The following is a 23,002-nucleotide window of genomic DNA, read 5'->3' as shown; positions in this document are numbered from 1 at the left end:
CCGTGGCCACAGACCGGAGTAACGGAGACGCCGGGGCCACAGACCGGAGTAACGGAGACACAGACCGGAGTAACGGAGACGCCGCGGCCACAGACCGGAGTAACGGAGACACAGACCGGAGTAACGGAGACGCCGGGGCCACAGACCGGAGTGACGGAGATGCCGGGGCCACAGACCGGAGTAACGGAGACGCCGGGGCCACAGACCGGAGTAACGGAGACACAGACCGGAGTAACGGAGACGCCGCGGCCACAGACCGGAGTAACGGAGACACAGACCGGAGTAACGGAGACGCCGCGGCCACAGACCGGAGTAACGGAGACACAGACCGGAGTAACGGAGACGCCGGGGCCACAGACCGGAGTGACGGAGATGCCGGGGCCACAGACCGGAGTAACGGAGACGCCGCGGCCACAGACCGGAGTAACGGAGATGCTGGGGCCACAGACCGGAGTAACGGAGACACAGACCGGAGTAATGGAGACGCCGCGGCCACAGACCGGAGTGACGGAGACACAGACCGCAGTGACGGAGATGCCGCGGCCACAGACCGGAGTGACGGAGACACAGACCGCAGTGACGGAGACGTCGGGGCCACAGACCGGAGTGACGGAGACACAGACCGCAGTAACGGAGACGCCGGGGCCACAGATCGGAGTAATGGAGACGCCGCGGCCACAGACCGGAGTAACGGAGACGCCGCGGCCACAGACCGGAGTAACGGAGATGCCGGGGCCACAGACCGGAGTAACGGAGATGCCGGGTCCACAGACCGGAGTAACGGAGACGCCGGGGCCACAGACCGGAGTAACGGAGACGCCGCGGCCACAGACCGGAGTAACGGAGACACAGACCGGAGTAACGGAGACGCCGCGGCCACAGACCGGAGTAACGGAGACACAGACCGGAGTAACGGAGACGCCGCGGCCACAGACCGGAGTAACGGAGACGCCGCGGCAACGGACCGGAGTAACGGAGACACAGACCGGAGTAACGGAGACGCCGCGGCCACAGACCGGAGTAACGGAGACGCCGCGGCCACAGACCGGAGTGACGGAGACACAGACCGCAGTGACGGAGACGCCGCGGCCACAGACCGGAGTGACGGAGACGTCGGGGCCACAGACCGGAGTGACGGAGACACAGACCGCAGTAACGGAGACGCCGCGGCCACAGACCAGAGTAACGGAGACGCCGCGGCCACAGACCGGAGTAACGGAGAAGCCGCGGCCACAGACCGGAGTAACGGAGACGCCGCGGCCACAGACCGGAGTAACGGAGACACAGACCGGAGTGACGGAGACGCCGGGGCCACAGACCGGAGTAACGGAGACACAGACCGGAATAAAGGAGACGCCGGGGCCACAGCCCGGAGTGACGGAGACACAGACCGGAGTGACGGAGACGCCGGGGCCACAGACCGGAGTAATTGAGACACAGCCCGGAGTGACGGAGACGCCGGGGCCACAGACCGGAGTGACGGAGACACAGACCGGAGTGACGGAGACGCCGGGGCCACAGACCGGAGTAATTGAGACACAGACCGGAGTAACGGAGACGCCGGGGCCACAGACCGGAGTGACGGAGACGCCGCGGCCACAGACCGGAGTAACGGAGACGCCGCGGCCACAGACCGGAGTAACGGAGACACAGACCGGAGTGACGGAGACGTCGGGGCCACAGACCGGAGTGACGGAGACACAGACCGGAGTAACGGAGACGCCGCGGCCACAGACCGGTGTAACGGAGACGCCGCGGCCACAGACCGGAGTAACGGAGACGCCGCGGCCACAGACCGGAGTAACGGAGACACAGACCGGAGTGACGGAGACGCCGGGGCCACAGACCGGAGTGACGGAGACACAGACCGGAGTGACGGAGACGCCGGGGCCACAGACCGGAGTAATTGAGACACAGACCGGAGTAACGGAGACGCCGGGGCCACAGACCGGAGTGACGGAGACGCCGCGGCCACAGACCAGAGTAACGGAGACGCCGCGGCCACAGACCGGAGTAACGGAGACACAGACCGGAGTAACGGAGACGCCGGGGCCACAGACCGGAGTGACGGAGACGCCGCGGCCACAGACCGGAGTAACGGAGACGCCGCGGCCACAGACAGGAGTAACGGAGACACAGACCGGAGTAAAGGAGACGCCGGGGCCACAGACCGGAGTGACGGAGACACAGATCGGAGTGACGGAGACGCCGGGGCCACAGACCGGAGTGACGGAGACGCCGGGGCCACAGACCGGAGTGACGGAGACACAGACCGGAGTAACGGAGACGCCGGGGCCAAAGACCGGAGTGACGGAGACGCCGGGGCCACAGACCGGAGTGACGGAGACGCCGGGGCCACAGACCGGAGTAACGGAGACGCCACGGCCCGGAGTAACGGAGACGCCGGGGCCACGGCCCGGAGTAACGGAGACACAGACCGGAGTAACGGAGACGCCGGGGCCACGGCCCGGAGTAACGGAGACACAGACCGAAGCGACGGAGACGCCGCGGCCACAGACCGAAGCGACGGAGACACAGACCGGAGTAAAGAAGACGCCGGGGCCACAGATCGTAGTGACGGAGATGCCGGGGCCACAGACTGGAGTAACGGAGACGCGGGGCCACAGACCGGAGTAACGGAGACACCGGGGCCACAGACCGGAGTAACGGAGACACCGGGGCCACAGACCGGAGTAACGGAGACGCCGGGGCCACAGATCGTAGTGACGGAGATGCCGGGGCCACAGACCGGAGTGACGGAGACGCGGGGCCACAGACCGGAGTGACGGAGACACCGGGGCCACAGACCGGAGTAACGGAGACACCGGGGCCACAGACCGGAGTAACGAGACACGTACCGGAGTAACGGAGACGCCGGGGCCACGGACCGGAGTAACGGAGACACAGACCGGAGTAACAGAGACGCCGCGGCCACAGACCGAAGCGACGGAGACGTCGGGGCCACAGACCAGAGCGATGGAGACGCCGCGGCCACAGACCGGAGTAACGGAGACGCCGGGGCCACAGACCGGAGTAACGGAGACACAGACCGGAGTGACGGAGACGCCGAGGCCACAGACCGGAGTGACGGAGACACAGACCGGAGTAACGGAGACGCCGGGGCCACAGACCGGAGTAACGGAGACGCCACGGCCACAGACCGGAGTAACGGAGACGCCGCGGCCACAGACCGGAGTAACGGAGACGCCGGGGCCACAGACCGGAGTAACGGAGACACCGGGGCCACGGACCGGAGTAACGGAGACACCGGGGCCACAGACCGGAGTAACGGAGACACAGACCGGAGTAACGGAGACGCCGGGGCCACAGACCGGAGTAACGGAGACACAGACCGGAGTAACGGAGACGCCGGGGCCACAGACCGGAGTAACGGAGACGCCGGGACCACAGACCGGAGTGACGGAGATGCCGGGGCCACAGACCGGAGTAACGGAGACGCCGGGGCCACAGACCGGAGTAACGGAGACACAGACCGGAGTAACGGAGACGCCGGGGCCACAGACCGGAGTAACGGAGACACAGACCGGAGTAACGGAGACGCCGGGGCCACAGACCGGAGTAACGGAGACACAGACCGGAGTAACGGAGACGCCGGGGCCACAGACCGGAGTGACGGAGATGCCGGGGCCACAGACCGGAGTAACGGAGACGCCGGGGCCACAGATCGGAGTAACGGAGACGCCGGGGCCACAGATCGGAGTAACGGAGACGCCGGGGCCACAGATCGGAGTAACGGAGACGCCGCGGCCACAGACCGGAGTAACGGAGACGCCGGGGCCACAGACCGGAGTAACGGAGACGCCGGGGCCACAGACCGGAGTAACGGAGACGCCGGGGCCACAGACCGGAGTAACGGAGACGCCGGGGCCACAGACCGGAGTAACGGAGACGCCGCGGCCACAGACCGGAGTAACGGAGACGCCGGGGCCACAGACCGGAGTAACGGAGACGCTGGGGCCACAGACCGGAGTAACGGAGACACAGACCGGAGTAACGGAGACGCCGCGGCCACAGACCGGAGTGACGGAGACACAGACCGCAGTGACGGAGACGTCGGGGCCACAGACCGGAGTGACGGAGACACAGACCGCAGTAACGGAGACGCCGCGGCCACAGACCAGAGTAACGGAGACGCCGCGGCCACAGACCGGAGTAACGGAGACGCCGCGGCCACAGACCGGAGTAATGGAGACAGACCGCAGTGACGGAGACGTCGGGGCCACAGACCGGAGTGACGGAGACACAGACCGCAGTAACGGAGACGCCGCGGCCACAGACCAGAGTAACGGAGACGCCGCGGCCACAGACCGGAGTAACGGAGACGCCGCGGCCACAGACCGGAGTAATGGAGACACAGACCGCAGTGACGGAGACGCCGGGGCCACAGATCGGAGTAACGGAGACTGTCATGATCCCAATGGCAGGGGATCACAAAAAGGACAAGCACAGATACAAACAAGCTCTAGGGCGATGGAACCTGAGCTGACCGCGACCCTGAACCTAACACACAAATAAAAGTAGCCGGGGAACGTGCCTACGATGATCCTAGACGTCTCGCTCCAGCCGAAGATCTAACTTCCCCTATCAGAAGAAACACAGACCTCTCTTGCCTCCAGAGAAATACCCCACAGCAAATAGCAGCCCCCCACATATAATGACGGTGAAATGAGAGGAAAGCACATACGTAGTATGAAAACAGTTTCAGCAAAATGAGGCCCGCTAAAGCTAGATAGCAGAGGATACAAAAGTGAACTGCGCGGTCAGCGAAAAACCCTTCAAAAAACCATCCTGAAATTACTTGAACTCATGTGCCAACTCATGGTACATGAGGAGCAATTTCAGCCCACTAGAGCAACCAGCAGCAGAGAATCACAAATCTGCAGGCTGGACTAAAAACCAAATTAAGCAAAACACAAAACAGGAAAATCCAAACTTAGCTTGTCCAGAAGGTTCTAGGAGCAGGGAGCAGAGGTAACAAGACACACTGGATACATTGATAACCGGCGAGGAAATGCCAGCAAAGCCAGGTTAAATAGGAAACTCCCATATGCTGATAGAACAGGTGGAACCCAGAAACCCAGGAAAGACAAGTCACCCAGTACCATCAGTAACCACCAGAGGGAGCCCAAAAAACAGAACTCACAACAGTACCCCCCCCTTGAGGAGGGGTCACCGAACCCTCACGAGAACCACCAGGGCGACCAGGATGAGCCCTATGAAAAGCGCGAACCAAATCATCAGCATGAACATCCGAGGCAACCACCCAAGAATTATCCTCCTGACCATAACCCTTCCACTTGACCAAATACTGGAGTTTCCGTCTGGAAACACGAGAATCCAAGATCTTCTCCACAACATACTCCAATTCTCCCTCCACCAGCACTGGAGCAGGAGGCTCAAGAGAAGGAAGAACAGGTACCTCATACTTCCGCAACAACGACCGATGAAACACATTATGAATAGCAAACGATGCCGGGAGATCCAAACGAAACGACACAGGGTTAAGAATTTCCAAGATCCTATAGGGACCGATGAACCGAGGCTTGAACTTAGGAGAAGAGACCTTCATAGGAACAAAACGAGAAGACAACCACACCAAGTCACCAACAAGAAGTCGAGGACCCAGGCGGCGACGGCGATTAGCAAACTGCTGAGCCTTCTCCTGGGACAACTTCAAATTGTCCACCACATGACTCCAAATCCGATGCAACCTATCCACCACCATGTCCACTCCAGGACAATCAGAAGGTTCCACCTGACCAGAGGAAAAACGAGGATGAAACCCCGAATTACAAAAGAAAGGAGAAACCAAGGTAGCAGAACTAGCCCGATTATTAAGCGCAAACTCGGCCAGCGGCAAAAAGGTAACCCAGTCATCCTGATCAGCAGAAACAAAACACCTTAAATAAGTTTCCAAGGTCTGATTAGTTCGTTCAGTCTGGCCATTCGTCTGAGGATGGAATGCAGACGAAAAGGACAAATCAATGCCCATCTTAGCACAGAAAGTCCGCCAAAATCTAGACACAAACTGGGATCCCCTGTCAGAAACGATGTTCTCAGGAATCCCATGCAAACGAACCACATTCTGAAAAAACAGAGGGACCAACTCAGAGGAGGAAGGCAACTTAGGCAAGGGTACCAGATGAACCATTTTAGAAAAGCGATCACACACAACCCAGATGACGGACATTTTTTGAGAGACAGGGAGATCCGAAATAAAGTCCATGGAAATGTGCGTCCAAGGCCTCTTCGGGATAGGCAAAGGTGACAACAATCCACTGGCCCGAGAACAGCAAGGCTTAGCCCGAGCACAAACCTCACAAGACTGCACAAAAGAACGCACATCCCTCGACAAGGAAGGCCACCAAAAAGACCTGGCCACCAAGTCTCTAGTACCAAATATTCCAGGATGACCTGCCAACGCAGAAGAATGAACCTCGGAGATGACTCTACTGGTCCAATTATCCGGAACAAACAGTCTCTCAGGCGGACAACGATCAGGTTTAGCCACCTGAAACTCCTGCAAAGCACGTCGCAAGTCTGGGGAGACAGCAGACAAAATCACCCCATCCCTAAGGATACCAGAGGGCTCAGAATTTCCAGGGGAGTCAAGCACAAAACTCCTAGAAAGAGCATCCGCCTTCACATTCTTTGAACCTGGCAGGTATGAAACCACAAAATTGAAACGAGAGAAAAACAGTGACCAACGAGCCTGTCTAGGATTCAGACGCCTGGCAGACTCAAGGTAAATCAAATTTTTGTGATCAGTCAAGACCACCACACGATGTCTAGCACCCTCTAGCCAATGACGCCACTCCTCAAATGCCCACTTCATGGCCAAAAGTTCCCGATTACCAACATCATAATTCCGCTCAGCCGGCGAAAACTTTCTAGAAAAAAACGCGCATGGCTTCATCACTGAGCCATCGGAGCTTCTCTGTGACAAAACCGCCCCCGCTCCAATCTCGGAAACATCAACCTCAACCTGAAAAGGGAGCGAAACATCTGGCTGACGCAACACAGGAGCAGAAGAAAACCGGCGCTTAAGTTCCTGAAAGGCCTCCACAGCCGCAGGAGACCAATTAGCAACATCAGCACCCTTCTTAGTCAAATCCGTCAAAGGCTTAACAACACTAGAAAAATTAGTTATAAAACGACGATAGAAATTAGCAAAGTCCAAGAACTTCTGTAGACTCTTAAGAGATGTAGGCTGCGTCCAGTCACAAATAGCCTGAACCTTGACGGGATCCATCTCAATAGTAGAAGGGGAAAAAATATACCCCAAGAAAGAAATCTTCTGGACTCCAAAGAGACACTTTGAGCCTTTTACAAACAAGGAATTGGCCTGCAGGACCTGAAACACCTTCCTGACCTGCTGAACATGAGACTCCCAGTCATCAGAAAAAAACAAAACATCATCCAAATACACAATCATAAATTTATCCAGATATTCACGGAAAATATCGTGCATAAAGGACTGGAAGACTGAAGGAGCATTAGAAAGTCCAAAAGGCATTACCAAATACTCAAAATGGCCCTCAGGCGTATTAAATGCGGTTTTCCACTCATCACCTTGCTTTATTCGTATAAGATTATACGCACCCCGAAGATCAATCTTAGTGAACCATTTAGCCCCCTTAATGCGAGCAAACAAATCAGTCAACAATGGCAAAGGATACTGATATTTTACGGTAATCTTATTCAAAAGACGATAATCTATACAAGGCCTCAAGGAACCATCTTTCTTGGCCACGAAAAAAAAACCTGCTCCCAAAGGGGACGAAGATGGACGGATATGTCCCTTTTCCAAGGACTCCTTAACATAATCCCGCATAGCAGTATGCTCTGGCACTGACAGATTGAACAAACGACCTTTAGGAAATTTACTGCCTGGAATTAAATTTATAGCACAATCGCAATCCCTGTGAGGAGGAAGCGAACTGAGCTTAGGCTCCTCAAAAACATCCCGATAATCAGACAAAAATACAGGAACCTCAGAAGGAGTAGATGAAGCGATAGAAATCGGAGGTGCATCATCATGAACCCCCTGACAACCCCAGCTTAACACAGACATTGATTTCCAGTCAAGGACTGGGTTATGAGTTTGTAACCATGGCAGACCAAGCACTAAGACATCATGTAAATTATACAGTACCAGGAAGCGAATCACCTCCTGATGAACGGGAGTCATACGCATGGTCACTTGTGTCCAGTACTGAGGTTTATTCATAGCCAAAGGTGTAGAGTCAATTCCCTTCAAAGGAATAGGGACTTCCAGAGGCTCCAGACTAAACCCACAGCGATTGGCAAATGACCAATCCATAAGACTCAGGGCAGCGCCTGAATCCACATAGGCATCGACGGAAATGGATGATAATGAACAAATCAGAGTCACAGACAGAATGAACTTAGACTGTAAAGTACTAATGGCAACAGACTTATCAACCTTTTTTGTGCGTTTAGAGCATGCTGATATAACATGAGCTGAATCACCACAATAAAAGCACAACCCATTTTTCCGCCTATAGTTTTGCCGTTCACTTCTAGACTGAACTCTATCACATTGCATTGTCTCAAGTGCCTGTTCAGAAGACACCGCCAAATGGTGCACAGGTTTGCGCTCCCGTAAACGCCGATCAATCTGAATAGCCATAGTCATAGACTCATTCAGACCCGTAGGCGCCGGGAACCCCACCATAACATCTTTAATGGCCTCAGAAAGGCCATCTCTGAACTTTGCAGCCAGGGCGCACTCATTCCACTGAGTAAGTACCGACCACTTCCGAAATTTTTGACAATAAATTTCTGCTTCATCTTGCCCCTGAGAGAGAGCCAATAAAGCTTTTTCAGCCTGAATCTCTTGGTTAGGTTCCTCATAGAGCAAACCCAATGCCAGAAAAAACGTATCTGCATTAAGCAACGCAGGGTCCCCTGGTGCCAATGCAAATGCCCAATCCTGAGGGTCACCCCGCAGGAAAGATATAATTATCTTGACTTGCTGAGCAGGGTCTCCAGAGGAGCGAGATTTCAAAGAAAGAAACAACTTGCAATTGTTCCTAAAATTCAGAAAACGAGATCTATCTCCAGAAAAAAACTCTGGGACAGGAATTCTAGGTTCAGACATAGGAGCATGTACAACAAAATCCTGTATATTTTGAACCTTAGTGGCAAGATTATTCAGGCTGGAAGCCAAACTCTGGACGTCCATGATAAACAGCTGAGATCAGAGCCATTCAAAGATTAAGAGGAGGAGGAAGTAGCCACGCTGCAATAAGGCTAGGCAGCAAACTCTGAGGGAAAGAGAAAGAAGAAAAAAAAAAAAAAAAAAAACTTCCTCAGACTACTTATCCTCCTACTTCAGCCAATACAATTAACACTTTGTGGGCCGGTTATACTGTCATGATCCCAATGGCAGGGGATCACTAAAGGACAAGCACAGATACAAACAAGCTCTAGGGCGATGGAACCTGAGCTGACCGCGACCCTGAACCTAACACACAAATAAAAGTAGCCGGGGAACGTGCCTACGATGATCCTAGACGTCTCGCTCCAGCCGAAGATCTAACTTCCCCTATCAGAAGAAACACAGACCTCTCTTGCCTCCAGAGAAATACCCCACAGCAAATAGCAGCCCCCCACATATAATGACGGTGAAATGAGAGGAAAGCACATACGTAGTATGAAAACAGTTTCAGCAAAATGAGGCCCGCTAAAGCTAGATAGAGGATACAAAAGTGAACTGCGCGGTCAGCGAAAAACCCTTCAAAAAACCATCCTGAAATTACTTGAACTCATGTGCCAACTCATGGTACATGAGGAGCAATTTCAGCCCACTAGAGCAACCAGCAGCAGAGAATCACAAATCTGCAGGCTGGACTAAAAACCAAATTAAGCAAAACACCAAAACAGGAAAATCCAAACTTAGCTTGTCCAGAAGGTTCTAGGAGCAGGGAGCAGAGGTAACAAGACACACTGGATACATTGATAACCGGCGAGGAAATGCCAGCAAAGCCAGGTTAAATAGGAAACTCCCATATGCTGATAGAACAGGTGGAACCCAGAAACCCAGGAAAGACAAGTCACCCAGTACCATCAGTAACCACCAGAGGGAGCCCAAAAACAGAACTCACAACAGGAGACGCCGCGGCCACAGACCGGAGTAACGGAGACGCCGCGGCCACAGACCGGAGTAACGGAGACGCCGCGGCCACAGACCGGAGTAACGGAGACATAGACCGGAGTAACGGAGACGCCGCGGCCACAGACCGGAGTAACGGAGACGCCGCGGCCACAGACAGGAGTAACGGAGACACAGACCGGAGTAACGGAGACGCCGCGGCCACAGACCGGAGTAACGGAGACGCCGCGGCCACAGACCGGAATAACGGAGACGCCGCGGCCACAGATCGGAGTAACGGAGACGCCGCGGCCACAGACCGGAGTAACGGAGACGCCGCGGCCACAGACCGGAGTAACGGAGACGCCGGGGCCACAGACCGGAGTAACGGAGACGCCGCGGCCACAGACCGGAGTAACGGAGACGCCGGGGCCACAGACCGGAGTAACGGAGACACAGACCGGAATGACGGAGACGCCGCGGCCACAGACCGGAGTAACGGAGACACAGACCGGAGTAACGGAGACGCCGCGGCCACAGACCGGAGTAACGGAGATGCTGGGGCCACAGACCGGAGTAACGGAGACACAGACCGGAGTGACGGAGACGCCGCGGCCACAGACCGGAGTAACGGAGACGCTGGGGCCACAGCCCGGAGTAACGGAGACACAGCCCGGAGTGACGAAGACGCCGGGGCCACAGACCGGAGTAACGGAGACGCCGTGGCCACAGACCGGAGTAACGGAGACGCCGGGGCCACAGCCCGGAGTAACGGAGACACAGACCGGAGTGACGGAGACGCCGCGGCCACAGAACGGAGTAACGGAGACACAGATCGGAGTGACTGAGACGCCGCGGCCACAGCCCGGAGTAACGGAGACACAGACCGGAGTAACGGAGACGCCGGGGCCACAGACCGGAGTAAAGGAGACGCCGGGGCCACAGACCGGAGTAACGGAGACACAGACCGGAGTAACGGAGACGCCGGGGCCACAGACCGGAGTAACGGAGACACAGACCGGAGTAACGGAGACGCTGAGGCCACAGACCGGAGTGACGGAGACGCCGTGGCCACAGACCGGAGTGACGGAGACGCCGTGGCCACAGACCGGAGTGACGGAGACGCCGTGGCCACAGACCGGAGTGACGGAGACGCCGTGGCCACAGACCGGAGTAACGGAGACACAGACCGGAGTAACGGAGACGCCGGGGCCACAGACCGGAGTAACGGAGACGCCGGGGCCACAGACCGGAGTAACGGAGACACAGACCGGAGTAACGGAGACGCCGTGGCCACAGACCGGAGTAACGGAGACACAGACCGGAGTGACGGAGACGCCGTGGCCACAGACCGGAGTAACGGAGACACAGACCGGAGTGACGGAGACGCCGTGGCCACAGACCGGAGTAACGGAGACACAGACCGGAGTGACGGAGACGCTGAGGCCACAGACCGGAGTAACGGAGACGCTGAGGCCACAGACCGGAGTAACGGAGACACAGACCGGAGTAACGGAGACGCTGAGGCCACAGACCAGAGTAACGGAGACGCCGCGGCCACAGACCAGAGTAACGGAGACACAGACCGGAGTGACGGAGACGCCGGGGCCACAGACCGGAGTAACGGAGACGCCGGGGCCACAGACCGGAGTAACGAAGACACAGACCGGAGTGACGGAGACGCCGCGGCCACAGAACGGAGTAACGGAGACACAGATCGGAGTGACTGAGACGCCGCGGCCACAGCCCGGAGTAAAGGAGACGCCGGGGCCACAGCCCGGAGTAACGGAGACACAGACCGGAGTAACGGAGACGCCGGGGCCACAGACCGGAGTAAAGGAGACGCCGGGGCCACAGACCGGAGTAACGGAGACGCCGGGGCCACAGACCGGAGTAACGGAGACACAGACCGGAGTAACGGAGACGCCGGGGCCACAGACCGGAGTAACGGAGACACAGACCGGAGTAACGGAGACGCTGAGGCCACAGACCGGAGTGACGGAGACGCCGTGGCCACAGACCGGAGTGACGGAGACGCCGTGGCCACAGACCGGAGTGACGGAGACGCCGTGGCCACAGACCGGAGTGACGGAGACGCCGTGGCCACAGACCGGAGTGACGGAGACGCCGTGGCCACAGACCGGAGTAACGGAGACACAGACCGGAGTAACGGAGACGCCGGGGCCACAGACCGGAGTAACGGAGACGCCGGGGCCACAGACCGGAGTAACGGAGACACAGACCGGAGTGACGGAGACGCCGTGGCCACAGACCGGAGTAACGGAGACACAGACCGGAGTGACGGAGACGCTGAGGCCACAGACCGGAGTAACGGAGACGCCGTGGCCACAGACCGGAGTAACGGAGACACAGACCGGAGTGACGGAGACGCCGTGGCCACAGACCGGAGTAACGGAGACACAGACCGGAGTGACGGAGACGCCGTGGCCACAGACCGGAGTAACGGAGACACAGACCGGAGTGACGGAGACGCTGAGGCCACAGACCGGAGTAACGGAGACGCTGAGGCCACAGACCGGAGTAACGGAGACACAGACCGGAGTAACGGAGACGCTGAGGCCACAGACCGGAGTAACGGAGACGCCGCGGCCACAGACCAGAGTAACGGAGACACAGACCGGAGTAACGGAGACGCTGAGGCCACAGACCGGAGTAACGGAGACACAGACCAGAGTAACGGAGACGCTGAGGCCACAGACCGGAGTAACGGAGACGCCGCGGCCACAGACCAGAGTAACGGAGACACAGACCGGAGTAACGGAGACGCCGCGGCCACAGACCAGAGTAACGGAGACACAGACCGGAGTAACGGAGACGCTGAGGCCACAGACCGGAGTAACGGAGACACTGAGGCCACAGACCGGAGTAACGGAGACGCTGAGGCCACAGACCGGAGTAACGGAGACGCCGCGGCCACAGACCAGAGTAACGGAGACACAGACCGGAGTAACGGAGACGCTGCGGCCACAGACCGGAGTAACGGAGACGCTGAGGCCACAGACCGGAGTAACGGAGACGCTGAGGCCACAGACCGGAGTAACGGAGACACAGACCGGAGTAACGGAGACACAGACCGGAGTAACGGAGACACAGACCGGAGTAACGGAGACACAGACCGGAGTAACGGAGACGCCGCGGCCACAGACCGGAGGGACGGAGGTGCCGGTGTTGGGATATAAGGGGGGGTGGTCACGTGAGGTCGCGGTCATGTGACGCCCCGCCCCCATATGTCCGTCACCTCTTTCTCGCCGTCCGCGCTCTGTCTATAACTCGGAGATGGTTTCCTGGTGTCACGTGACCTGGCGGTGAGTGGTTATTGGTGGAGCGGGTGCTATAGCCCGGATGTGACGTCATGCTTTCTGCGCCTCTGTTATAGTTCTAGTCACGTGGGTACCACTAGCGTATTTGTGCGACGTGTCACGTGGTGTTTGGCGGATGGGGCGGAGTTAGTACCGGAAGTGCCTGAGTGGGATGCTGAAACCTCCCCGATCGCGGCGCCGGACGGCCGGGCTATACAATGACGTCACGAGACGAAAGTGCCCGTCGTTACCGGAGAAGGCGGCTCCTCGTGTACCGGTCAGTGCCAGCGGGGTGTGGAGCGCGGGGAATCACGGGTTCCCAGTCGGACAGGAAGGAAGTTGTTTGTTTTCTCCAAGTTTTATAGCAAAAATCCGAATAATAGAAAACAAAACAGCGATGACTCCGGAGAGAGTGCGGAGGAGGAGGAGGAGTCCGGAGTGAGTGCGGAGGAGAAGGAGGAGGAGTCCGGAGTGAGTGCGGAAGAGAAGGAGGAGGAGTCCGGAGTGAGTGCGGAGGAGAAGGAGGAGGAGTCCGGAGTGAGTGAGGAGGAGGAGTCCGGAGGAGAAGGAGGAGGAGTCCGGAGTGAGTGCGGAGGAGGAGAAGGAGGAGTCCGGAGTGAGTGCGGAGGAGGAGTCCGGAGGAGAAGGAGGAGGAGTCCGGAGTGAGTGCGGAGGAGAAGGAGGAGGAGTCCGGAGTGAGTGCGGAAGAGAAGGAGGAGGAGTCCGGAGTGAGTGCGGAGGAGAAGGAGGAGGAGTCCGGAGTGAGTGCGGAGGAGAAGGAGGAGGAGTATGGAGTGAGTGCGGAGGAGAAGGAGGAGGAGTCCGGAGTGAGTGCGGAGGAGAAGGAGGAGGAGTCCGGAGTGAGTGCGGAGGAGAAGGAGGAGGAGTCCGGAGTGAGTGCGGAGGAGAAGGAGGAGGAGTCCGGAGTGAGTGCGGAGGAGAAGGAGGAGGAGTCCGGAGTGAGTGCGGAGGAGAAGGAGGAGGAGTCCGGAGTGAGTGCGGAGGAGAAGGAGGAGGAGTCCGGAGTGAGTGCGGAGGAGAAGGAGGAGGAGTCCGGAGTGAGTGCGGAGGAGGAGGAGTCCGGAGTGAGTGCGGAGGAGAAGGAGGAGGAGTCCGGAGTGAGTGCGGAGGAGAAGGAGGAGGAGTCCGGAGTGAGTGCGGAGGAGGAGTCCGAGTCCGGAGTGAGTGCGGAGGAGTCCAGAGTGAGTGCGGAGGAGGAGGAGTCCGGAGTGAGTGCGGAGGAGAAGGAGGAGGAGTCCGGAGTGAGTGAGGAGGAGGAGGAGTCCGGAGGAGAAGGAGGAGGAGTCCGGAGTGAGTGCGGAGGAGGAGGAGTCCGGAGTGAGTGCGGAGGAGGAGGAGGAGTCCGGAGTGAGTGCGGAGGAGAAGGAGGAGGAGTCCGGAGTGAGTGAGGAGGAGGAGTCCGGAGTGAGTGCGGAGGAGGAGGAGTCCGGAGTGAGTGCGGAGGAGGAGGAGTCCGGAGTGAGTGCGGAGGAGGAGGAGTCCGGAGTGAGTGCGGAGGAGGAGGAGTCCGGAGTGAGTGCGGAGGAGGAGGAGGAGTCCGGAGTGAGTGCGGGGGAGGAGGAGTCCGGAGTGAGTGCGGAGGAGTCCGGAGTGAGTGCGGAGGAGTCCGGAGTGAGTGCGGAGGAGAAGGAGGAGGAGTCCGGAGTGAGTGCGGAGGAGGAGGAGTCCGGAGTGAGTGCGGGGGAGGAGGAGTCCGGAGTGAGTGAGTGCGGAGGAGTCCGGAGTGAGTGCGGAGGAGTCCGGAGTGAGTGCGGAGGAGGAGGAGTCCGGAGTGAGTGCGGAGGAGGAGGAGGAGGAGTCCGGAGTGAGTGCGCAGGAGTCCGGAGTGAGTGCGGAGGAGAAGGAGGAGGAGTCCGGAGTGAGTGCGGAGGAGGAGGAGTCCGGAGTGAGTGCGGAGGAGGAGGAGTCCGGAGTGAGTGCGGAGGAGGAGGAGTCCGGAGTGAGTGCGGAGGAGGAGGAGTCCGGAGTGAGTGCGGAGGAGGAGGAGTCCGGAGTGAGTGCGGAGGAGGAGGAGTCCGGAGTGAGTGCGGAGGAGTCCGGAGTGAGTGCGGAGGAGGAGGAGTCCGGAGTGAGTGCGGAGGAGGAGGAGTCCGGAGTGAGTGCGGAGGAGGAGGAGTCCGGAGTGAGTGCGGAGGAGAAGGAGGAGGAGTCCGGAGTGAGTGCGGAGGAGAAGGAGGAGGAGTCCGGAGTGAGTGCGGAGGAGAAGGAGGAGGAGTCCGGAGTGAGTGCGGAGGAGAAGGAGGAGGAGTCCGGAGTGAGTGCGGAGGAGAAGGAGGAGGAGTCCGGAGTGAGTGCGGAGGAGGAGTCCGAGGAGTCCGGAGTGAGTGCGGAGGAGGAGTCCGAGGAGTCCGGAGTGAGTGCGGAGGAGAAGGAGGAGGAGTCCGGAGTGAGTGCGGAGGAGAAGGAGGAGGAGTCCGGAGTGAGTGCGGAGGAGAAGGAGGAGGAGTCCGGAGTGAGTGCGGAGGAGAAGGAGGAGGAGTCCGGAGTGAGTGCGGAGGAGAAGGAGGAGGAGTCCGGAGTGAGTGCGGAGTCCGAGGAGTCCGGAGTGAGTGCGGAGGAGGAGTCCGAGGAGTCCGGAGTGAGTGCGGAGGAGAAGGAGGAGGAGTCCGGAGTGAGTGCGGAGGAGAAGGAGGAGGAGTCCGGAGTGAGTGCGGAGGAGAAGGAGGAGGAGTCCGGAGTGAGTGCGGAGGAGAAGGAGGAGGAGTCCGGAGTGAGTGCGGAGGAGGAGGAGTCCGGAGTGAGTGCGGGGGAGGAGGAGTCCGGAGTGAGTGAGTGCGGAGGAGTCCGGAGTGAGTGCGGAGGAGTCCGGAGTGAGTGCGGAGGAGGAGGAGTCCGGAGTGAGTGCGGAGGAGGAGGAGTCCGGAGTGAGTGCGCAGGAGTCCGGAGTGAGTGCGGAGGAGAAGGAGGAGGAGTCCGGAGTGAGTGCGGAGGAGGAGGAGTCCGGAGTGAGTGCGGAGGAGGAGGAGTCCGGAGTGAGTGCGGAGGAGGAGGAGTCCGGAGTGAGTGCGGAGGAGGAGGAGTCCGGAGTGAGTGCGGAGGAGGAGGAGTCCGGAGTGAGTGCGGAGGAGGAGTCCGGAGTGAGTGCGGAGGAGGAGGAGTCCGGAGTGAGTGCGGAGGAGGAGGAGTCCGGAGTGAGTGCGGAGGAGGAGGAGTCCGGAGTGAGTGCGGAGGAGAAGGAGGAGGAGTCCGGAGTGAGTGCGGAGGAGAAGGAGGAGGAGTCCGGAGTGAGTGCGGAGGAGAAGGAGGAGGAGTCCGGAGTGAGTGCGGAGGAGAAGGAGGAGGAGTCCGGAGTGAGTGCGGAGGAGAAGGAGGAGGAGTCCGGAGTGAGTGCGGAGGAGGAGTCCGAGGAGTCCGGAGTGAGTGCGGAGGAGGAGTCCGAGGAGTCCGGAGTGAGTGCGGAGGAGAAGGAGGAGGAGTCCGGAGTGAGTGCGGAGGAGAAGGAGGAGGAGTCCGGAGTGAGTGCGGAGGAGAAGGAGGAGGAGTCCGGAGTGAGTGCGGAGGAGAAGGAGGAGGAGTCCGGAGTGAGTGCGGAGGAGAAGGAGGAGGAGTCCGGAGTGAGTGCGGAGGAGAAGGAGGAGGAGTCCGGAGTGAGTGCGGAGGAGAAGGAGGAGGAGTCCGGAGTGAGTGCGGAGGAGGAGGAGTCCGGAGTGAGTGCGGAGGAGGAGGAGTCCGGAGTGAGTGCGGAGGAGGAGGAGTCCGGAGTGAGTGCGGAGGAGAAGGAGGAGGAGTCCGGAGTGAGTGCGGAGGAGGAGGAGTCCGGAGTGAGTGCGGAGGAGAAGGAGGAGGAGTCCGGAGTGAGTGCGGAGGAGGAGGAGTCCGGAGTGAGTGCGGAGGAGGAGGAGTCCGGAGTGAGTGCGGAGGAGGAGGAGTCCGGAGTGAGTGCGGAGGAGGAGGAGTCCGGAGTGAGTGCGGAGGAGGAGGAGTCCGGAGTGAGTGCGGGGGAGGAGGAGTCCGGAGTGAGTGCGGGGGAGGAGGAGTCCGGAGTGAGTGCGGGGGAGGAGGAGTCCGGAGTGAGTGCGGGGGAGGAGGAGTCCGGAGTGAGTGCGGAGGAGGAGTCCGAGGAGTCCGGAGTGAGTGCGGAGGAGGAGTCCGAGGAGTCCGGAGTGAGTGCGGAGGAGAAGGAGGAGGAGTCCGGAGTGAGTGCGGAGGAGAAGGAGGAGGAGTCCGGAGTGAGTGCGGAGGAGAAGGAGGAGGAGTCCGGAGTGAGTGCGGAGGAGAAGGAGGAGGAGTCCGGAGTGAGTGCGGAGGAGGAGGAGTCCGGAGTGAGTGCGGAGGAGGAGGAGTCCGGAGTGAGTGCGGAGGAGGAGGAGTCCGGAGTGAGTGCGGAGGAGAAGGAGGAGGAGTCCGGAGTGAGTGCGGAGGAGGAGGAGTCCGGAGTGAGTGCGGAGGAGAAGGAGGAGGAGTCCGGAGTGAGTGCGGAGGAGGAGGAGTTCGGAGTGAGTGCGGAGGAGGAGGAGTCCGGAGTGAGTGCGGAGGAGGAGGAGTCCCGAGTGAGTGCGGAGGAGGAGGAGTCCGGAGTGAGTGCGGAGGAGGAGGAGTCCGGAGTGAGTGCGGAGGAGGAGGAGTCCGGAGTGAGTGCGGGGGAGGAGGAGTCCGGAGTGAGTGCGGGGGAGGAGGAGTCCGGAGTGAGTGCGGGGGAGGAGGAGTCCGGAGTGAGTGCGGGGGAGGAGGAGTCCGGAGTGAGTGCGGGGGAGGAGGAGTCCGGAGTGAGTGCGGGGGAGGAGGAGTCCGGAGTGAGTGCGGAGGAGGAGGAGTCCGGAGTGAGTGCGGGGGAGGAGGAGTCCGGAGTGAGTGCGGGGGAGGAGGAGTCCGGAGTGAGTGCGGGGGAGGAGGAGTCCGGAGTGAGTGAGGAGGAGGAGTCCGGAGTGAGTGCGGAGGAGTCCGGAGTGAGTGCGGAGGAGAAGGAGGAGGAGTCCGGAGTGAGTGCGGAGGAGGAGGAGTCCGGAGTGAGTGCGGGGGAGGAGGAGTCCGGAGTGAGTGCGGGGGAGGAGGAGTCCGGAGTGAGTGCGGGGGAGGAGGAGTCCGGAGTGAGTGCGGGGGAGGAGGAGTCCGGAGTGAGTGCGGGGGAGGAGGAGTCCGGAGTGAGTGCGGGGGAGGAGGAGTCCGGAGTGAGTGCGGGGGAGGAGGAGTCCGGAGTGAGTGCGGGGGAGGAGGAGTCCGGAGTGAGTGCGGAGGAGTCCGGAGTGAGTGCGGAGGAGGAGGAGGAGGAGTCCGGAGTGAGTGCGGAGGAGTCCGGAGTGAGTGCGGAGGAGAAGGAGGAGGAGTCCGGAGTGAGTGCGGAGGAGGAGTCCGGAGTGAGTGCGGAGGAGGAGGAGTCCGGAGTGAGTGCGGAGGAGGAGGAGTCCGGAGTGAGTGCGGAGGAGGAGGAGTCCGGAGTGAGTGCGGAGGAGGAGGAGTCCGGAGTGAGTGCGGAGGAGGAGGAGTCCGGAGTGAGTGCGGAGGAGGAGGAGTCCGGAGTGAGTGCGGAGGAGGAGGAGTCCGGAGTGAGTGCGGAGGAGGAGGAGTCCGGAGTGAGTGCGGAGGAGGAGGAGTCCGGAGTGAGTGCGAAGGAGGAGGAGTCCGGAGTGAGTGCGGAGGAGAAGGAGGAGGAGTCCGGAGTGAGTGCGGAGGAGAAGGAGGAGGAGTCCGGAGTGAGTGCGGAGGAGGAGTCCGAGGAGTCCGGAGTGAGTGCGGAGGAGGAGTCCGGAGTGAGTGCGGAGGAGGAGTCCGAGGAGTCCGGAGTGAGTGAGGAGGAGTCCGGAGTGAGTGCGGAGGAGAAGGAGGAAAAGTCCGGAGTGAGTGCGGAGGAGAAGGAGGAGGAGTCCGGAGTGAGTGCGGAGGAGAAGGAGGAGGAGTCCGGAGTGAGTGCGGAGGAGAAGGAGGAGGAGTCCGGAGTGAGTGCGGAGGAGGAGGAGTCCGGAGTGAGTGCGGAGGAGGGGGAGTCCGGAGTGAGTGCGGAGGAGGAGGAGTCCGGAGTGAGTGCGGAGGAGAAGGAGGAGGAGTCCGGAGTGAGTGCGGAGGAGGAGGAGTCCGGAGTGAGTGCGGAGGAGAAGGAGGAGTCCGGAGTGAGTGCGGAGGAGGAGGAGTCCGGAGTGAGTGCGGAGGAGGAGGAGTCCGGAGTGAGTGCGGGGGAGGAGGAGTCCGGAGTGAGTGCGGGGGAGGAGGAGTCCGGAGTGAGTGCGGGGGAGGAGGAGTCCGGAGTGAGTGCGGGGGAGGAGGAGTCCGGAGTGAGTGCGGGGGAGGAGGAGTCCGGAGTGAGTGCGGGGGAGGAGGAGTCCGGAGTGAGTGCGGGGGAGGAGGAGTCCGGAGTGAGTGCGGGGGAGGAGGAGTCCGGAGTGAGTGAGGAGGAGGAGTCCGGAGTGAGTGCGGAGGAGTCCGGAGTGAGTGCGGAGGAGAAGGAGGAGGAGTCCGGAGTGAGTGCGGAGGAGGAGGAGTCCGGAGTGAGTGCGGGGGAGGAGGAGTCCGGAGTGAGAGCGGGGGAGGAGGAGTCCGGAGTGAGTGCGGGGGAGGAGGAGTCCGGAGTGAGTGCGGGGGAGGAGGAGTCCGGAGTGAGTGCGGGGGAGGAGGAGTCCGGAGTGAGTGCGGGGGAGGAGGAGTCCGGAGTGAGTGCGGGGGAGGAGGAGTCCGGAGTGAGTGCGGGGGAGGAGGAGTCCGGAGTGAGTGCGGGGGAGGAGGAGTCCGGAGTGAGTGCGGGGGAGGAGGAGTCCGGAGTGAGTGCGGGGGAGGAGGAGTCCGGAGTGAGTGCGGGGGAGGAGGAGTCCGGAGTGAGTGCGGGGGAGGAGGAGTCCGGAGTGAGTGCGGGGGAGGAGGAGTCCGGAGTGAGTGCGGGGGAGGAGGAGTCCGGAGTGAGTGCGGGGGAGGAGGAGTCCGGAGTGAGTGCGGAGGAGGAGGAGGAGTCCGGAGTGAGTGCGGGGGAGGAGGAGTCCGGAGTGAGTGCGGAGGAGTCCGGAGTGAGTGCGGAGGAGTCCGGAGTGAGTGCGGAGGAGAAGGAGGAGGAGTCCGGAGTGAGTGCGGAGGAGGAGGAGTCCGGAGTGAGTGCGGGGGAGGAGGAGTCCGGAGTGAGTGAGTGCGGAGGAGTCCGGAGTGAGTGCGGAGGAGTCCGGAGTGAGTGCGGAGGAGTCCGGAGTGAGTGCGGAGGAGGAGGAGGAGGAGTCCGGAGTGAGTGCGGAGGAGTCCGGAGTGAGTGCGGAGGAGAAGGAGGATGAGTCCGGAGTGAGTGCGGAGGAGGAGGAGGAGGAGTCCGGAGTGAGTGCGGAGGAGGAGGAGGAGTCCGGAGTGAGTGCGGGGGAGGAGGAGTCCGGAGTGAGTGCGGAGGAGTCCGGAGTGAGTGCGGAGGAGTCCGGAGTGAGTGCGGAGGAGAAGGAGGAGGAGTCCGGAGTGAGTGCGGAGGAGGAGGAGTCCGGAGTGAGTGCGGGGGAGGAGGAGTCCGGAGTGAGTGAGTGCGGAGGAGTCCGGAGTGAGTGCGGAGGAGTCCGGAGTGAGTGCGGAGGAGTCCGGAGTGAGTGCGGAGGAGGAGGAGGAGGAGTCCGGAGTGAGTGCGGAGGAGGAGGAGGAGGAGTCCGGAGTGAGTGCGGAGGAGTCCGGAGTGAGTGCGGAGGAGAAGGAGGATGAGTCCGGAGTGAGTGCGGAGGAGGAGGAGGAGGAGTCCGGAGTGAGTGCGGAGGAGGAGGAGGAGTCCGGAGTGAGTGCGGAGGAGGAGGAGTCCGGAGTGAGTGCGGAGGAGGAGGAGTCCGGAGTGAGTGCGGAGGAGGAGGAGTCCGGAGTGAGTGCGGGGGAGGAGGAGTCCGGAGTGAGTGCGGGGGAGGAGGAGTCCGGAGTGAGTGCGGGGGAGGAGGAGTCCGGAGTGAGTGCGGGGGAGGAGGAGTCCGGAGTGAGTGCGGGGGAGGAGGAGTCCGGAGTGAGTGCGGGGGAGGAGGAGTCCGGAGTGAGTGCGGGGGAGGAGGAGTCCGGAGTGAGTGCGGGGGAGGAGGAGTCCGGAGTGAGTGCGGGGGAGGAGGAGTCCGGAGTGAGTGCGGGGGAGGAGGAGTCCGGAGTGAGTGCGGGGGAGGAGGAGTCCGGAGTGAGTGCGGGGGAGGAGGAGTCTGGAGTGAGTGAGGAGGAGGAGTCCGGAGTGAGTGCGGAGGAGGAGGAGTCTGGAGTGAGTGCGGAGGAGGAGGAGGATGAGTCCGGAGTGAGTGCGGAGGAGGAGGAGGAGGAGTCCGGAGTGAGTGCGGAGGAGGAGGAGTCCGGAGTGAGTGCGGAGGAGGAGGAGGAGGAGTCCGGAGTGAGTGCGGAGGAGGAGGAGTCCGGAGTGAGTGCGGAGGAGGAGGAGTCCGGAGTGAGTGCGGAGGAGGAGGAGTCCGGAGTGAGTGCGGAGGAGGAGGAGTCCGGAGTGAGTGCGGAGGAGGAGGAGTCCGGAGTGAGTGCGGAGGAGGAGGAGTCCGGAGTGAGTGCGGAGGAGGAGGAGTCCGGAGTGAGTGCGGGGGAGGAGGAGTCCGGAGTGAGTGCGGGGGAGGAGGAGTCCGGAGTGAGTGCGGGGGAGGAGGAGTCCGGAGTGAGTGCGGGGGAGGAGGAGTCCGGAGTGAGTGCGGGGGAGGAGGAGTCCGGAGTGAGTGCGGGGGAGGAGGAGTCCGGAGTGAGTGCGGGGGAGGAGGAGTCCGGAGTGAGTGCGGGGGAGGAGGAGTCCGGAGTGAGTGCGGGGGAGGAGGAGTCCGGAGTGAGTGCGGGGGAGGAGGAGTCCGGAGTGAGTGCGGGGGAGGAGGAGTCCGGAGTGAGTGCGGGGGAGGAGGAGTCCGGAGTGAGTGCGGGGGAGGAGGAGTCCGGAGTGAGTGCGGAGGAGGAGGAGGAGTCCGGAGTGAGTGCGGGGGAGGAGGAGTCCGGAGTGAGTGCGGAGGAGTCCGGAGTGAGTGCGGAGGAGTCCGGAGTGAGTGCGGAGGAGAAGGAGGAGGAGTCCGGAGTGAGTGCGGAGGAGGAGGAGTCCGGAGTGAGTGCGGGGGAGGAGGAGTCCGGAGTGAGTGAGTGCGGAGGAGTCCGGAGTGAGTGCGGAGGAGTCCGGAGTGAGTGCGGAGGAGTCCGGAGTGAGTGCGGAGGAGGAGGAGGAGGAGTCCGGAGTGAGTGCGGAGGAGTCCGGAGTGAGTGCGGAGGAGAAGGAGGATGAGTCCGGAGTGAGTGCGGAGGAGGAGGAGGAGGAGTCCGGAGTGAGTGCGGAGGAGGAGGAGGAGTCCGGAGTGAGTGCGGGGGAGGAGGAGTCCGGAGTGAGTGCGGAGGAGTCCGGAGTGAGTGCGGAGGAGTCCGGAGTGAGTGCGGAGGAGAAGGAGGAGGAGTCCGGAGTGAGTGCGGAGGAGGAGGAGTCCGGAGTGAGTGCGGGGGAGGAGGAGTCCGGAGTGAGTGAGTGCGGAGGAGTCCGGAGTGAGTGCGGAGGAGTCCGGAGTGAGTGCGGAGGAGTCCGGAGTGAGTGCGGAGGAGGAGGAGGAGGAGTCCGGAGTGAGTGCGGAGGAGGAGGAGGAGGAGTCCGGAGTGAGTGCGGAGGAGTCCGGAGTGAGTGCGGAGGAGAAGGAGGATGAGT

The 23,002-nt window shown here is 61.0% G+C and overlaps 3 protein-coding genes across 4 annotated transcripts in view; 2 read left to right on the top strand and 1 right to left on the bottom strand.

Moving 5' to 3' along the window:
* Window positions 1-13,494, bottom strand: part of RUSF1 (RUS family member 1) — a 40,342-nt gene extending 26,848 nt beyond the window's left edge. The window contains exon 1 of one of the 2 annotated variants that reach the window (XM_069735258.1): window positions 13,398-13,494. The gene's annotated coding sequence lies outside the window, so the exon portion shown is untranslated. Of the gene's footprint in view, window positions 1-13,275; window positions 13,368-13,397 lie in introns of those variants that run through there. The other variant, XM_069735259.1, reaches the window with a different exon arrangement.
* Window positions 433-11,868, top strand: LOC138646251 (mucin-2-like). Its single transcript, XM_069735718.1, has 5 exons — window positions 433-837; window positions 1,015-1,527; window positions 3,985-4,414; window positions 10,709-10,957; window positions 11,591-11,868. Exons 1-5 carry the CDS (start codon window positions 433-435, stop codon window positions 11,866-11,868), a joined length of 1,875 nt encoding a protein of 624 aa, XP_069591819.1.
* Window positions 13,495-13,578: 84 nt separating the features above from the next.
* Window positions 13,579-23,002, top strand: part of PRR14 (proline rich 14) — a 46,040-nt gene continuing 36,616 nt past the window's right edge. Inside the window, exon 1 of the mRNA XM_069735257.1 lies at window positions 13,579-13,735. Within this exon, the coding sequence (XP_069591358.1) occupies window positions 13,677-13,735 (59 nt within the window). The 5' untranslated portion in view covers window positions 13,579-13,676. The remainder of the gene's footprint in view (window positions 13,736-23,002) is intronic.

Source organism: Ranitomeya imitator, chromosome 7 (genome assembly GCF_032444005.1).
Source record: "Ranitomeya imitator isolate aRanImi1 chromosome 7, aRanImi1.pri, whole genome shotgun sequence".
Taxonomy (NCBI): Eukaryota; Metazoa; Chordata; class Amphibia; order Anura; family Dendrobatidae; genus Ranitomeya; species Ranitomeya imitator.
The sequence above is the reverse complement of the archived record's forward strand: the minus strand, read 5'-3'. Positions and strand labels throughout refer to the sequence as shown.